At 37.8% G+C, this 14,629-nt stretch overlaps 2 protein-coding genes across 2 annotated transcripts; one reads left to right on the top strand and one right to left on the bottom strand.

Moving 5' to 3' along the window:
• Positions 2,343–5,401, bottom strand: LOC105175538 (probable 2-carboxy-D-arabinitol-1-phosphatase). The gene is made up of 7 exons (XM_011098002.2): positions 5,004–5,401; positions 4,031–4,182; positions 3,472–3,591; positions 3,287–3,386; positions 2,930–3,069; positions 2,763–2,842; positions 2,343–2,669 (listed from the first exon to the last, which is right to left on the bottom strand). Exons 1-7 carry the CDS (start codon positions 5,146–5,148, stop codon positions 2,543–2,545), a joined length of 864 nt encoding a protein of 287 aa, XP_011096304.1. The 5' UTR covers positions 5,149–5,401; the 3' UTR covers positions 2,343–2,542.
• Positions 7,004–14,213, top strand: LOC105175537 (DNA-directed RNA polymerase II subunit RPB2). Its single transcript, XM_011098001.2, has 19 exons — positions 7,004–7,415; positions 8,264–8,485; positions 8,585–8,875; positions 8,972–9,169; positions 9,523–9,587; positions 9,676–9,762; positions 9,845–9,965; positions 10,054–10,098; positions 10,182–10,319; positions 10,414–10,486; positions 10,736–10,812; positions 10,917–11,018; positions 11,173–11,295; positions 11,524–11,679; positions 11,789–11,893; positions 11,975–12,100; positions 12,176–12,253; positions 12,335–13,537; positions 13,675–14,213. Exons 1-19 carry the CDS (start codon positions 7,164–7,166, stop codon positions 13,792–13,794), a joined length of 3,582 nt encoding a protein of 1,193 aa, XP_011096303.1. The 5' UTR covers positions 7,004–7,163; the 3' UTR covers positions 13,795–14,213.

The raw sequence follows: 14,629 nt of genomic DNA, 5'->3' as shown, positions 1-14,629 counted from the left end.
TAATTTTTTAAGTTAATGCAATGTTAATTTTATTAATTTTGGATTTTAGTATATTGTTAAAATTAATTATATATAAATTAAATTATATAATAATAATTTAAACGAAAAAAAAAAGCAGAATTTCCCAAGTCGGGAAACAAAATCCCGACTTGGGAAATTTTGCATTTTTTGGCTAATATTTAATGACGAGTCGCGATTTGAAATCGCGACTCGTCATGTTTTTGTTATATATTTAAAAATAATTATGATAAAATAATTTTTTTTTTTATAATTAAAAAATAATTAACTCGATGATTTATTATTGTGTTGAAAGATGATGTAAAGTGGATTCTCTTTAATTAGAAGGGGGCGGGCCCCACTTATCATATGTATATCCCGCTACGCTCCCCCCCCCCCAACTATTTTTATTTTTATTGTGAATTAAAAATGGTTAGTTTACCCGACCCGAGATCTGGCAATGCAACCGTTGCCTTGTCCTGTATCGCTCCACGTCACCATGCATAGCCCACTCTTCCCCCAAATATTCAAAATTCCCATCAACACTGATTCATCAAAGCATCTTTCCAAGTCTTTGAATCTTGAATTTTGTGCAAGGAATTTTTAATAAACAAAAGTCTTGCAAATATTTCACAAAACATGTGTATGTTTGTGTATATTTCTATACTATTTATAAAGGAATTCATTTACCCTTATGTTTCCGTGGAAAAAAGAAGTCCGCATTCCACCAACCAGTCTCCATCTTCTCAGTTCCAAACCCTCGTTCCTCCATCTTCTTCCTCGACCCACTCAATGGGCCGCGATTGTTAATGGCACAACCAGAATAGGGGAGACAAGGTTGCACGCTCAGTGTTGGGGTGGTTCTGTCCAGGGGTTTCAAGATGGGCTGAGAACCCAACTCATTTTGAATTGAGTTGAGTTGAGTTGGTTATATTTTAAAATGAGTTGAAATTAAATAAAATTATTTTTTATATGAATTGAATATGAGTTTTTATAAATCTAATAGATCCCATCCATAAACTAAAACGAGAATCCACTATTTTTCTTTTTTCATATACACACTCTGACGCATCTTTCACACACACAAACTCTTCTTTTTTGATATGCGCACCCTCACATCTCTCTCGCTCACACGCATCCCTCTCTATCTCTATCTCTCTCTCTCACACACACACACACAAGAACAGGCTCTCTTACACAACCTTCTTCCCCCCTCCCCCACACTCGCACAAATACTTGAAGGTTCAAGTTTATAATGTTATTCTTATTATTTTAAATTATTTAATAATTTATTTTATATATTTTTGTGATTATTTTAGTTTATATTTCATCTTATGAAAGTAAAAATTATCTTTCAATAAATATAGTGAATTTTATCATAACATAATATTTTTATATAAAGGTTAGTTCATTTGAGGAGCTAATATTGGTTAGTGGAGGGCTAATTGGGAGTCTGGTACAACTCACACATTAGATTAGTAGTGTCCTGAAAATTTAATTTAATTTTCACCACATGTGTATGTACAATGTCTACCAATCCCCTCCCACACTAACTTGTAAACTTGTAGAAAAAAGTTGAATGATTGAGTGTGAGGATGTGTACATAAAAATGTGAAGTTCAATTCTTTTTTCAAAGCTTCATCTTCTCTTTCTTGTAACTCAATGTTTTGTTGAATAACCTTTTTCATATTCATAAAAAGATTATTATGCATTGAATTTCTAATTTTTTTTATATTTATGTAGGTTCCAGATTAATCCAGCAGAAAACAAGTACAATTACAAATTGGATCATCAAGTTATGATTTTATTTATGAAATTTTTCATTTTAGTTCACAAAAACTTCATTGTCATTCAGTTTTCATGGACTTTTTTTTGTAAGAACAACCATTTTATAGAATCTTTTTTGTTTGCGATTGTTTACCATGTGCATTCAATTTTCTGATCAATTATAGAAGCTATAGGTAGTTCTTGCATTGCATCTCACAAAATTATGTGCTCGAAAACCGCATGCCACCGTTGCTAGTCTGTACTAACATATCAGAGAAGGTCTTTTCTTTCACAAATGATGGTTATGACACCACGTCACTAATTTTATTGCTATACCGATAGTGCCCCTAAGTTAATTTTTTTTTTGTTGCTTTCTTTCTTTCATTATTTTTTCTTTTTTGAAAATATGATATATTGATTTATATATATATTTTTATTCATGATATATTTTAAACATATGAAATAATATTTATTATATGCACGCAGTGACGGCATGTCACAACGGCTAGTTTATAAATAAAAAGATGGATCACAAAACTTGGCAAGAAGGAAGCTCCTAAAATAAAACTCTTCCGCCAATCAAAAATTCTTAGTCAAATTAAATTTAGTCAAATCAAACTAATTATATAACAAATGTGATATAGTTGGTTTCGATCTGGCTAACCCTTAGAATTTCTATCAACCAACATCATACTTCACTGCTTCTGTATAAATGCAAAAACATTTCCAAAATGACAAGCAGTAGTTTTTGTGTTAGAGAGCATGATCTCATGCAATCTCAGTAATGGTATCTGTGATCAGTGTACATATGGGCAGTCATATTCAAGGATTTGAGCATCGCCTCCCCACGTTTATTAAAGCTAAACACAGACAATCCACCATTGTTTATGTCGATTGCACGGAACCTGGATCAGCCAACAATCTCAAAGATCAGCTCTATGAAGTGTTCTCAAACTCAACCAAAACAAAAGAAAAGTCTGTTGAGCTTTTAGGCATACCTCTCTGGACCCAGTCCGAGAGCTGTGCAGATCAACGCCCTCAAGATTGATTTATGAGTGACAACCAAGAAATTCTCCCCCTGTCAGCCAGTCAAAAGGCCGAGGAAAGATGTAAATATGCATGTAAAGAATATGAAGTAGACATACTCTGAAGAAAAAAGCCATACCGGTGTGAATAAAATTTCCGACCAAGCTTCTCGAGCTGTCTCCCACAGTTTTCTTACAGGATAGACGCCATTAACGCAAAAATTACAGGGATCTTCTCTCCATTGTGTAAACTCCTTGGGATATTTCTCCCTGGCATCCACTGCCTCCAAACACTAAATGTGATTTACAAAGTGATCACCTGGAGATCTATCAAATTTTGCCTAAATTTCATTGTGAAGCATGTTAATTTTTTCCCCCTTTTTCCCTTCAATATTATTACTTCTGTATAACTCAACCTTCACTCGTAAGTATGGAAGTAAGAGTATTATATTCGTAACAAGCTCATTGAAGACCTAAGAGGGAGAAGGGAGACGTACCATTTCTCATGCCTTCAAGAAAATACAAATGAGCCTCCTTTAGCGAGTCAAGATAAACCAAAGGCTGCTCCCTCCCTTGCCATAAAATTTCAGCAGTAGACTGCATAATAAAGTGGCATTTTGAGAAGTTGAGGAAGTAGTTCAAAGCCTTGAGAACTAACCAATTTAATTGTAAGCAATAAAACCTTGGCACGAGTTATTGGACTCGAAAAACACTGGTCAAAGTGCATATCCACTAAGGCTGCCCTGCATCTTTCTGCTTGTCCAACACCTGCTTCAGTTAGGATGGACAGGTTTGAGCTGCCCTACATGCATAACTACATGATTAGCAGCTATAAAATTCAAGACTGGATGGTTGAACCGAAAAGGCACAGAAGGTAAGTAAGATGTTGGTTCATTACTAGATTTTACTTTTAAGCATTGTATCAATGTTTTTGTTCTTGTCATGATCTCACATGGGAAAAAAAAAATTATTTTTATCTTGTAAGAGGAATATTGTGGATGTCAAATCAGACCTATCAAAAAACAACTATGGTGTAACAACTTTGACAATTGAGATCTTTGGAACGTATTCCTGGCTAGAGACAACTGAGAAGAATATGGAACTTGACAAGTTCAGGAAATCATAGACTTCACTTGAAGCCAAAAGAGCAATTGGGTTTTCAGAAAAAGAAGCAAACCTCCTTAGATAAAACTTCTAATAATAAGCTTTGTGTAAGAAATGGCAATTATAAGGGAACAAACCTGAACCCTGCCTTCTTTGTTCCAAGAGCTAAGACCGTGTCGTACAAGTGTTACCTTCTTTGATGAAGACAACAATTTGTGTGAAAGTGAAGTAGTTGCTCTTTCAAAATCATATGCGCCACCAGTCAACGAAGCATTGTTTCCAGATGTCTCTGTGGTTTGATTGAGTTATGCATGCAGTCAAGCAAATACTCTGAACAATGGAGTAAACGAGAGAAAAAGATACAATAGAAAAAGAAGGCAGCATCTTTTTTTATTCACAGCTAACTTCTAATCATCAACAATGTCAAGGCCTAGAATTTAGGCATCAGCAATTTTAACATTTTTCAAGTCCATATCAATGCTATTTCCTGATTGATCAGTCTATCTGAATATATAAACTCATGAAAATGGCTGTTGGTGATCTTTGACGAATGTGGAGTATAAATGTGCGATCAATGGAACGAAATGCTATATTCTGTTGCGTTTGTAGCACATAAATGGAGGATTTCAAAGACATAAAGGATTTTATAGCAACTGCGCTCCAAGAAACATCTTTCAGCGGAATCCGCAAACAGAAACCATAGACCTCCAGAAAACCATGCTATTTGGCTAATGAAGAAACATGATTAGCAGTGTCTTAACTAAAGAAACATCATTACAATGGAAAATTTTAAGCCTTACGAGGAAGTCTACCAGCATGTTACATTTGTTTGGTTATGGATATCATATCATATTCATGAACCCAGAACTAATCTGCCAAAACCGCCATAAATTTGACTAAGACAGACAGCATTACGCTCCGACTGTAATTTATCGACGTTCCTTCAAGTTGGACATTGTTAGCTTATCGAAAGACTCCAGCCCCTAAACACCACATACAAAGAGAACAACATTTTCCAACACCAAAATTTCAGTAGCCTCTGTTGTTGGTTCATCGCGAAACACACATAAATAGAATAAGATTCAAGAAACGGAATGCTATTGCGAGTACCAGTTGCGGTGGAGTGATCTGGAGCGGACGATGAACAGAGAATTCGAACAGATGGATTTGAGCAGGAAAGAGCATTTGGAGGTTTTCTTGATTCTCTAATGGTGGAATTGGAGAAGAAGGGATTGAACACAAGAGTACAACTCATTGCGGAAGCTTTATCCTTCGTCCAGTTTTCTGCTAATGCTTAGGGAGCTTGTGGGCACCCCATTTCAAGAAAATCGGGAGATATTGGCTGAAAAAATATCATGAGGAAGACTGGGGTGTTGATCGTGTGGCTGTATCCAATTCCATGGTCAGGATTTTTCCAACTTATATCTTGATCCTTTCTGGAGGGTGAAGTAATGGTGCTGGTTCCTTGGTTTTTAATCGGCAATCTGAAATTCGTAGCGTAGTCAGGTATATACTTCCAAGTGATCAATGCAGATTCTTATTAGTCACCAGTCACCACCATCTTCTTTCTTTAAAAATTCCCACACGAAGAACTAATAGGGGCCCAAAGAGAAAATGGGCATTCAATGCTTCCCACTCCAGTGTTAGCTCAGTTTAATTACATACTGCTGACATCAAATATGGGCCTTGTCTGAACCCAAGCCCGATAAGTAGTTTCATGAGTTAAAAGTGAAGTGCACATTTCCCTTACGCCTGTGTAACTCATATGGAGTAGCCCAAACTTGAATAATTGTAAACAAATATAATATATTTATAATGTAATTTGTATATAATGAAAGGAAAGTGACTAATTACATAACAAGTGAATTATATTTGTTGTATGATTAATTTAGTTCGATTAAATTTGATTTAGATAAAAGTTTTTCAAGTATGATTAGCATGTTATATATGTATACAAAATCGCCATAAGTGAAAAATAAAGAGGTCTTGATGATGACAAAATTACAAGAAAATATTCTTGTGTTCCTCAATATTTAGTGCATGCACGGGCGCACGTCCACACACACTATTGCTAAACGCGCGGATATACTTGAATCCCAGCAGCAACCCATAATCTACATACATATAATGAAGAGGAAGAGATGACCAAATCAAAAAGCAAGATGGAAGTGAGCACATGAATTCCTGGAAGGGTGAATAACCACTTGCTATTGCATTCATCAACACAAAGTACCTGAAGTGAAGCCATCCGTATACATAAGATCAACTAGCTAGCTAGACTTAATTATTAAAGTATGCGTATACAGGTAGGTGTAGGTATAGATGATGAGTGAACGTGAATTACGTGTAGGTATAGATGATGAGTGAACGTGAATTACGTAGTTGAAGGTGGGTGAATTTGTATATCTGGATTCCAACTTCATGTTGAAGACGTCATGACTACAATTGCAGAAACAACAGCACCCAAGGCCACCAGCTTCACTGCAGCTACTATGGGAATTCTCTTAGACAAACTCAATTTAGATACAGATAAATACATAACGTAATATTTGAGGAAGCATATCAGGTGGTCAGCAATTAGCGTCTCATGGTCTGTTGAACTACTAGTACTACCCGATTACATGTATACGGCCCTTACCATAATTTATATATATATATTATTACATCTTTATTATATATGTATATTACATTATACCTCATAATTCATTTCCGATTATTATATATAAAAACTTATTGTATATTCTACAATGTACATACGTACAAATAATTATGTTAAATTTATATGAAACAATTTTCTATAATATATTGTATATATTACATGTCATTAATTTATTTTATATTTTTATTTTAAAATAAGATCAGAACTGATTCTCCAACAATTTCGTGCATATAAAAAAAGAGTTTGAATGAGTTTCAAAAAAAAAAAAGAGTTTCCATAAAGAAATTACAGAATATTAATAAAGATGGAAAGGGAGTAAACTGTAAAAGATCCAGCCCAGAGTGAAAATGGGCTTCCAAATGGGCCTGACCTGAACATGAGGGAAGGCTCGCGGCCCAGTACCCTGAACAGCTGGCTGCTGTAGCGACAATAAAAGACCGGACACTCGCCTCGCTTGTTGTCCCTCTTCTTTCGCAGGAGCGTCTCCCTTCCGGACAGCGAGACACTAATCCGTGTATCTATCTATCTATACTATAAAGGAGGGTTTTGACACTTGGGTTGACTTGAATTGAATCAGAGCAAGAAAGACAGAAATTCGTTACAAAAGAAAGATGGAGGAGGAGGAGTACTATGACCAGGACTACAACGAGGAAGAAGAGGATGAAGACGAGGAGATAACGCAGGAGGATGCGTGGCCGGTGATCAGTGCTTACTTCGAGGAGAAGGGTTTGGTGCGCCAGCAACTCGACTCATTCGACGAGTTTATACAGAACACTATGCAAGAAATCGTTGATGAGGCCGCCGATATCGAGATCCGACCCGAGTCCCAGCATAATCCGGGTCACCAGCCCGAATTCGCCGAGGTTCATTCATTTGTCGCATTCTGTAACTGGTATTCAAGGTTCTAAGAGAAACAAGGATTTTGCTAGAAGATTGTTAGGGCTGGACTAGAAAAGTTATCGGAACAGGGTTTTTCTAGTGTTTTTTAGGTTTTCTTGAGGAAATAGCAATGTTTTAAGAGAATATACAATTGAAGGAAGGGATCTTGGGTATGGTATATCTTGGCAACTGACGATGTTGTTAGGGTTTTGGAATGATTTAGTTTAAGTGGTGGTTGATTATGGTAAGTATTTAATCTTAAAATTTCAGGACCTCAATTAAATTACATAAAATAAAAAATTAGAAACAAGCGAAGCTTGACGATGTCCCCTTGTTTCCAGTCTTTTGACAAGGTTTTGGGGATAGGGGACTGGATTTGTAATTAATAATAGATATGGTGTTGGTTGATGATGCTGACCATATGCCACTTAAAGACCTCTAAATATCGGTTAATAAATTTTCAGTTCTTGGTGGTCGCGTGTAAAAAGATTTGAGGTTTGGATGGCATACTTTGTCACTGAGATCACTTTTAAAGTTCTTGAAGGTTTGTGCACAACTGAAGATATGGATGTTTTGTAAATTGGCTAATAAATTATTTCACTGGAGGTGAAGCTATAACACGACTCTGAGTAACTTTTGAAGGGGGAACTGGAGAATATGCTGGAATGGCATTTATTCATTATTTCAGTAAACAAAGTAAATACTTTATGTATTCAGAATGTTGCACAAGACTGAACTGTCTTATCGATACAATGAAGCTATTGGTATTGTGTATGCGAGATGCTTCAGCTCAGAATCTATCTAACTTGGTGTTGCTTCGTGATTTTTGCAGACTATTTACAAGATTAGTTTTGGCCAGATATACCTCAGCAAACCAATGATGACAGAGTCAGACGGAGAAACTGCCACATTGTTTCCTAGGGCTGCAAGATTAAGGAATTTGACATATTCAGCTCCTCTGTATGTGGATGTCACCAAGAGAGTCATCAAGAAGGGTCATGACGGTGAAGAAGTTACTGAGACTCAGGATTTCACTAAAGTCTTCATTGGAAAGGTACAGTTGTCCAGCATTATGTAATGTACTCCTAACATTTGATGGTTCAGGTTTTGCTTGAAGGTGCCTTGATCATATTTCTTTTCTGCTCTTACTTAGGTTCCTATAATGCTTCGGTCGAGTTATTGTACGCTATATCAAAATTCCGAGAAGGATTTGACAGAGCTGGGAGAGTGTCCATATGACCAGGGTGGTTATTTCATCATCAATGGAAGTGAAAAGGTGTTAATCGCTCAGGAGAAGATGAGCACCAATCATGTATACGTATTCAAAAAGAGGCAACCAAACAAATATGCTTATGTGGCAGAGGTCCGGTCCATGGCAGAGACCCAAAACAGACCCCCAAGCACAATGTTTGTCCGGATGCTTTCTCGGGCTAGTGCAAAAGGGGTAATGGAAAGATTTGGCTTCTGTCAATGCAGGATTGATGCTTATGTTTTGTTGCCTGCGTTGTTCTTTAATATATCATACTGTTTGTACTTGCAGGGTTCATCAGGCCAATACATACGGGCCACCCTACCATACATCCGCACGGAGATTCCCATTATTATTGTTTTCCGAGCGTTAGGGTTTGTTGCTGACAAAGATATATTAGAGCATATCTGCTACAATTTCTCGGATACTCAAATGATGGAGCTGTTGAGGCCCTCCTTAGAAGAAGCGTTTGTCATCCAGAATCAACAGGTACTTACAGTACATTGTTGCATCATATGTTTATGATTGCAACTGCTAGTTGCTGTTCCTTCCTCCATATTCTTGAATGGGTTCTTCAAATGGATGTGCCGGCAGTATGAAACAGAACCTGCCAAAGCCTCAGGTGGCTCCTTGATAATAGTTCTTGAATGATTAGTGTGAACATTACATTACATGTAAATATTTTAAGCTCCTCTGTGCTTAAAAAAGAAGATTGTGGGCTCTTCCTTAGACTTTGCAACACAATATCAAGCAAGCTGTATATGCCATATAGGTGTTCTATTTCTTTTTTTTCTTTATTCCTATTTCTTGTTTGGTAGCTTAATGACCAAACATAAATGCAGGTAGCTCTGGACTACATTGGAAAAAGAGGAGCCACTGTTGGTGTCACCAGGGAGAAAAGGATCAAGTACATGTTACTGAAATTGGGTTACTCATCTTATGGTTTTTCACTTGCGTCCAGATCTGATGTAGAAACTTTTTGTCTAATTGTGCAGGTATGCGAAAGAGATTCTTCAAAAAGAAATGCTTCCTCATGTTGGTGTTGGTGAATACTGTGAGACAAAGAAAGCCTATTATTTTGGGTACGTAATTTCCTGTTTGGGTCTGTTTATGTGGCAATGTTGATGTTGATGTTGAAGCAATGTTTGTGGTCACAACGTCCAGGTATATCATCCACCGGCTCCTGCTGTGTGCTCTTGGCCGAAGGGCAGAAGATGATAGAGATCACTATGGCAATAAGAGACTGGATCTTGCCGGTCCTCTGCTTGGTGGCCTATTCCGTATGGTGTGTTTCATAATGTTGTCTGATTATCATTTAACTGTACATCATAAACTTTGACATTTTGAGTTTTTCCCTTCAATTTATGATGCAGCTATTCAGAAAGTTGACCAGGGATGTGAGGTCTTATGTTCAGAAGGTTTGTACAAATTCCTAAGCCTTTCAGTAATATGTTAGATGTATGCCATGCTTTCTAATTTTATTTTACTTGTGCTCCCTCAGTGTGTAGATAATGGAAAAGATGTGAATTTGCAATTTGCAATAAAAGCAAAAACCATTACCAGTGGTCTAAAATACTCGCTTGCTACTGGCAACTGGGGCCAAGCAAATGCTGCGGGTACCAGAGCTGGGGTTTCGCAGGTTGACCCTTATGCAAATAAGTCGCATTAGAATATGATGTGCTTTAGAAATTTGTTTTCATGTGAGGCATTTGTTCACAGTGGTCATGTTGCAGGTGTTAAATCGTTTGACTTATGCCTCTACGCTGTCACATTTGCGAAGACTCAATTCTCCCATTGGCCGTGAAGGTATTTGTTGCTCTTGTTCCTGCTTCAGTATTTTCTGCTCGACTCTGATTAGCACCAGTAGATCTCCTTTTTGTTTGCTCTCCTCGACTCTGTTTCCATACGTAAAAAATTTATGACCCATGCAAGATTCACAAAAAGAATTAATGTGGCTCACATGGATTCGTATCTTCAATGAAGATTATGTTGTGTTTGTTCAGTGATCTCTTTTGTTGTCCTCTAGATTCAGCTCTCTCTTGTTTGTTTTCCCAGGGAAACTGGCTAAACCGAGGCAATTGCACAATTCACAGTGGGGAATGATGTGTCCTGCAGAAACACCTGAAGGACAAGTAGGTGATTTGTTTTAGCATGTACTGGATGATTCAGTTGCTTCTTTTGGTTTATTTATTTTCCCAATTAATAACCTATTATTTGTCTGGGGCTATATCGTCAGGCATGTGGACTGGTGAAGAACCTTGCATTGATGGTGTATATAACAGTCGGCTCAGCAGCATATCCAATTTTAGAATTTTTAGAGGAATGGGGTACCGAGAACAAATTTTAGAATTTCTAGAGGAATGGGGTACTGAAAACTTCGAGGTCAGCAACTTTAAAGCCTATGCCAATTAAGTTCCTTGTCTCTGTCTGGGTGCCTTGTTGAGATTATATTTCTATTTATTACATCCTATATTGACATGATTTTTCCTTGATTTAAGGAAATCTCCCCTGCTGTGATTCCTCAAGCAACAAAGATATTTGTGAATGGTTGTTGGGTTGGTATTCATCGTAACCCAGATATGTTGGTGTCAACTCTGAGACGTTTGAGGAGACGTGTAAGTGTTCACTTTTTCCAACTTTGCCGTCGGATGTATATCTCTACTGTGACCGACTCACATCTGTAGCATTTTTACAATTCCAGTTTCCTGATCTAAGCCAAGCAGTTCTTTGTTAATGAAGAAACAAATTGATTTTCTGTTTTGCGTATAACCAATACTGCAGTGGTAATTTTATGATGACAATATACCGGCTGATGGAGGTTGGGACTGTTGTTATGTGGACAGGTTGATGTCAATACTGAGGTTGGGGTGGTTCGAGATATTCGTTTGAAAGAACTTCGAATTTATACTGATTATGGTCGCTGCAGTCGTCCGTTGTTTATTGTGGAAAAGCAAAGACTGCTTATCAAGAAGAAGGATATTCGAGCCTTGCAACAAAGAGTGCGTGAGATGCCATATTTTGGGAACATTCCATTATCCTCTTTCTCGAATTTCCGTAAAGTTCTAATTTTTTATTTATGCTTTTGCTTATTCACATATTTGTTTCCAGGAATCTCCTGAGGATGGTGGTTGGCATGACCTTGTTGCAAAGGGATTTATAGAATACATTGATACTGAAGAAGAAGAAACAACTATGATTTCCATGACAATAGGCGTGAGTGATTTGACATACTGTATAGTATTGCGGGACATTATAGCTCTTGAGATGCTGACATGATTAGTTCTTTTGTTTTAGGATCTTGTAAATGCGAGGTTAAATCCAACTGAGGCTTATTCTGATACCTATACTCACTGTGAGATCCACCCATCGTTGATACTGGGTGTTTGTGCTTCAATCATTCCCTTCCCAGATCACAACCAGGTGATTTTGAATCTGCAATCCATTCAGTTGGTCAAAGTTTGTTCATGTAACTGATATCTGTTTTTCCTTCATCAGTCCCCTCGTAATACGTACCAGTCAGCTATGGGTAAACAGGCCATGGGTATATATGTCACCAACTACCAATTCCGAATGGTATGGATCTGATTTCTTCTCAAGTATTTCTACTCTTTTTCAGATCTTTTAAATTTTACTCTTCTTAGCCTTTTCTTTCAGGACACCTTGGCATATGTACTGTACTATCCACAAAAGCCTCTTGTCACTACTCGAGCAATGGAGCATTTGCATTTTAGGCAGCTACCTGCTGGCATTAATGCAATTGTTGCCATTGCCTGCTACTCTGGATACAACCAAGAAGATTCTGTCATTATGAATCAGTCATCAATTGACCGTGGGTTTTTCCGCTCATTATTTTTCCGTTCATATAGAGATGAGGAAAAGAAGATGGGTACATTGGTCAAGGAAGATTTTGGACGCCCTGATCGAGCCAACACCATGGGTATGCGCCATGGTTCGTATGATAAATTGGATGATGATGGACTTGCTCCTCCAGGTACTAGAGTTTCTGGGGAAGATGTGATTATTGGGAAAACCACTCCCATTTCTCCTGACGACGCCCAGGGGCAAGCTGCTCGCTATACAAAGCGAGATCACAGCACAAGCTTACGTCACAGTGAAACTGGAATTGTGGATCAAGTCCTGCTGACCACAAATGCTGATGGGTTAAGATTTGTAAAAGTGAGGGTGAGATCAGTACGAATACCTCAAATTGGAGACAAATTCAGTAGTAGGCATGGTCAGAAGGGAACAGTGGGCATGACGTACACACAAGAAGATATGCCATGGACATTGGAAGGCATCACTCCTGATATCATTGTAAATCCCCATGCTATTCCTTCCCGTATGACTATTGGTCAGCTTATTGAGTGTGTCATGGGAAAAGTTGCGGCACACATGGGAAAGGAAGGTGATGCTACTCCCTTCACTGATGTCACTGTGGATAACATCAGCAAAGCTCTTCATAAATGTGGCTACCAGATGCGTGGTTTTGAGACAATGTATAATGGTCATACTGGCAGGAGGCTTTCAGCTATGATATTCCTTGGGCCAACCTACTATCAGAGGCTGAAGCACATGGTGGATGACAAAATTCACTCTCGTGGTAGGGGTCCTGTTCAGATCCTCACTAGACAACCTGCGGAAGGACGGTCTCGTGATGGTGGTCTCCGATTTGGTGAAATGGAACGAGATTGCATGATTGCACATGGCGCTGCTCACTTTTTAAAGGAAAGGTTGTTTGACCAAAGTGATGCTTACAGGATCCATGTCTGTGAACAGTGTGGATTGATAGCTATTGCCAACCTCAAAAAGAACTCATTTGAGTGCAGAGGCTGCAAGAACAAAACTGACATAGTCCAGGTAATATTTGGATGTCACTCTCCATTAGTTTATCTGCTTGGTTGTGAGTGACTCATCTTTCATGTACTATAAACCAAGGTTTATCTGGAATTTCAAAATTGTTAAGTCTAGACTGAGACATTTTTCTTTTCTTGCAGGTTCACATTCCATATGCCTGCAAGCTGCTTTTCCAAGAACTAATGGCTATGGCTATAGCTCCAAGAATGCTCACAAAGGATATTAAACAATCCAAAGAGCTGAAGAAGAAAGGAGCTTGATGTTCTGTGCTTGGAGCAATTATTTTTCGTGGCAACGACCCGGAGATGCCAGTTTCTTTGCCTTTGGCAGCCTTATAATATATATGGATGTGAGTTCCATTGACAGGGGAGTGAACTGGTTTACTTAACTAAATGTCCCTCAAATTAGAGAGCGACTGGATAGAGAGGGTGTTTGGTTCAATGCAAAGCTTTGGCGTGGGAGTTTGAACTAAATATATTTATTGACTGAAACTCATGCTCCGAGTGCTTGTATGCCCTTATATGTACTCAAGATGTTTAGAATGACTTTTAAATTTATATAGCAAAGTGCTTGAGATTCAGAGTAGAAGAATTCGGAATCCATGGCGCCATGCTGATTTTGCAAAATATTACCAACTTACGTCAAAGCGCTGTTGATGTCATTTGACATTCAAGTTGCATTTTATTTTTTGCCACTTCAGGCGGTTTGCTCCTGCTTTTGAGTTTGATATGTCGTTCTTGTTGATTTCTGGCTTAGGAATATTTAGTGAATTTCAGAATGTGCAAAGAATCTTGAGAAGATAAATTGTTTGCTCTTGGATCTTATAGGTATGATCCAGGTGATAATTGTCAAACAGGTCGGGCTTTAATTTTGTCGAGCTGTAAGGAGGGGAAGACAAGAGTGCTACATCCCATATTAAACGAAGCTGTTTTCAGACATTTATGCTAATAATTTGCCTTTATATACAAAGTTAATTACGTGTTGCGCATTAAATCAGGACATCGAATGAATATTTTTTAAAAACAAATTATCCATTAAATACAGTCAGTAATATGCATTACAAACTACTTCATTATTTCTGCCGTTATTACTTAA

The sequence above is a fragment of the Sesamum indicum genome, linkage group LG12 (assembly GCF_000512975.1).
Source record: "Sesamum indicum cultivar Zhongzhi No. 13 linkage group LG12, S_indicum_v1.0, whole genome shotgun sequence".
In the NCBI taxonomy this organism is placed as follows: domain Eukaryota; kingdom Viridiplantae; phylum Streptophyta; class Magnoliopsida; order Lamiales; family Pedaliaceae; genus Sesamum; species Sesamum indicum.
This window is presented reverse-complemented; position numbering and strand designations above follow the sequence as displayed.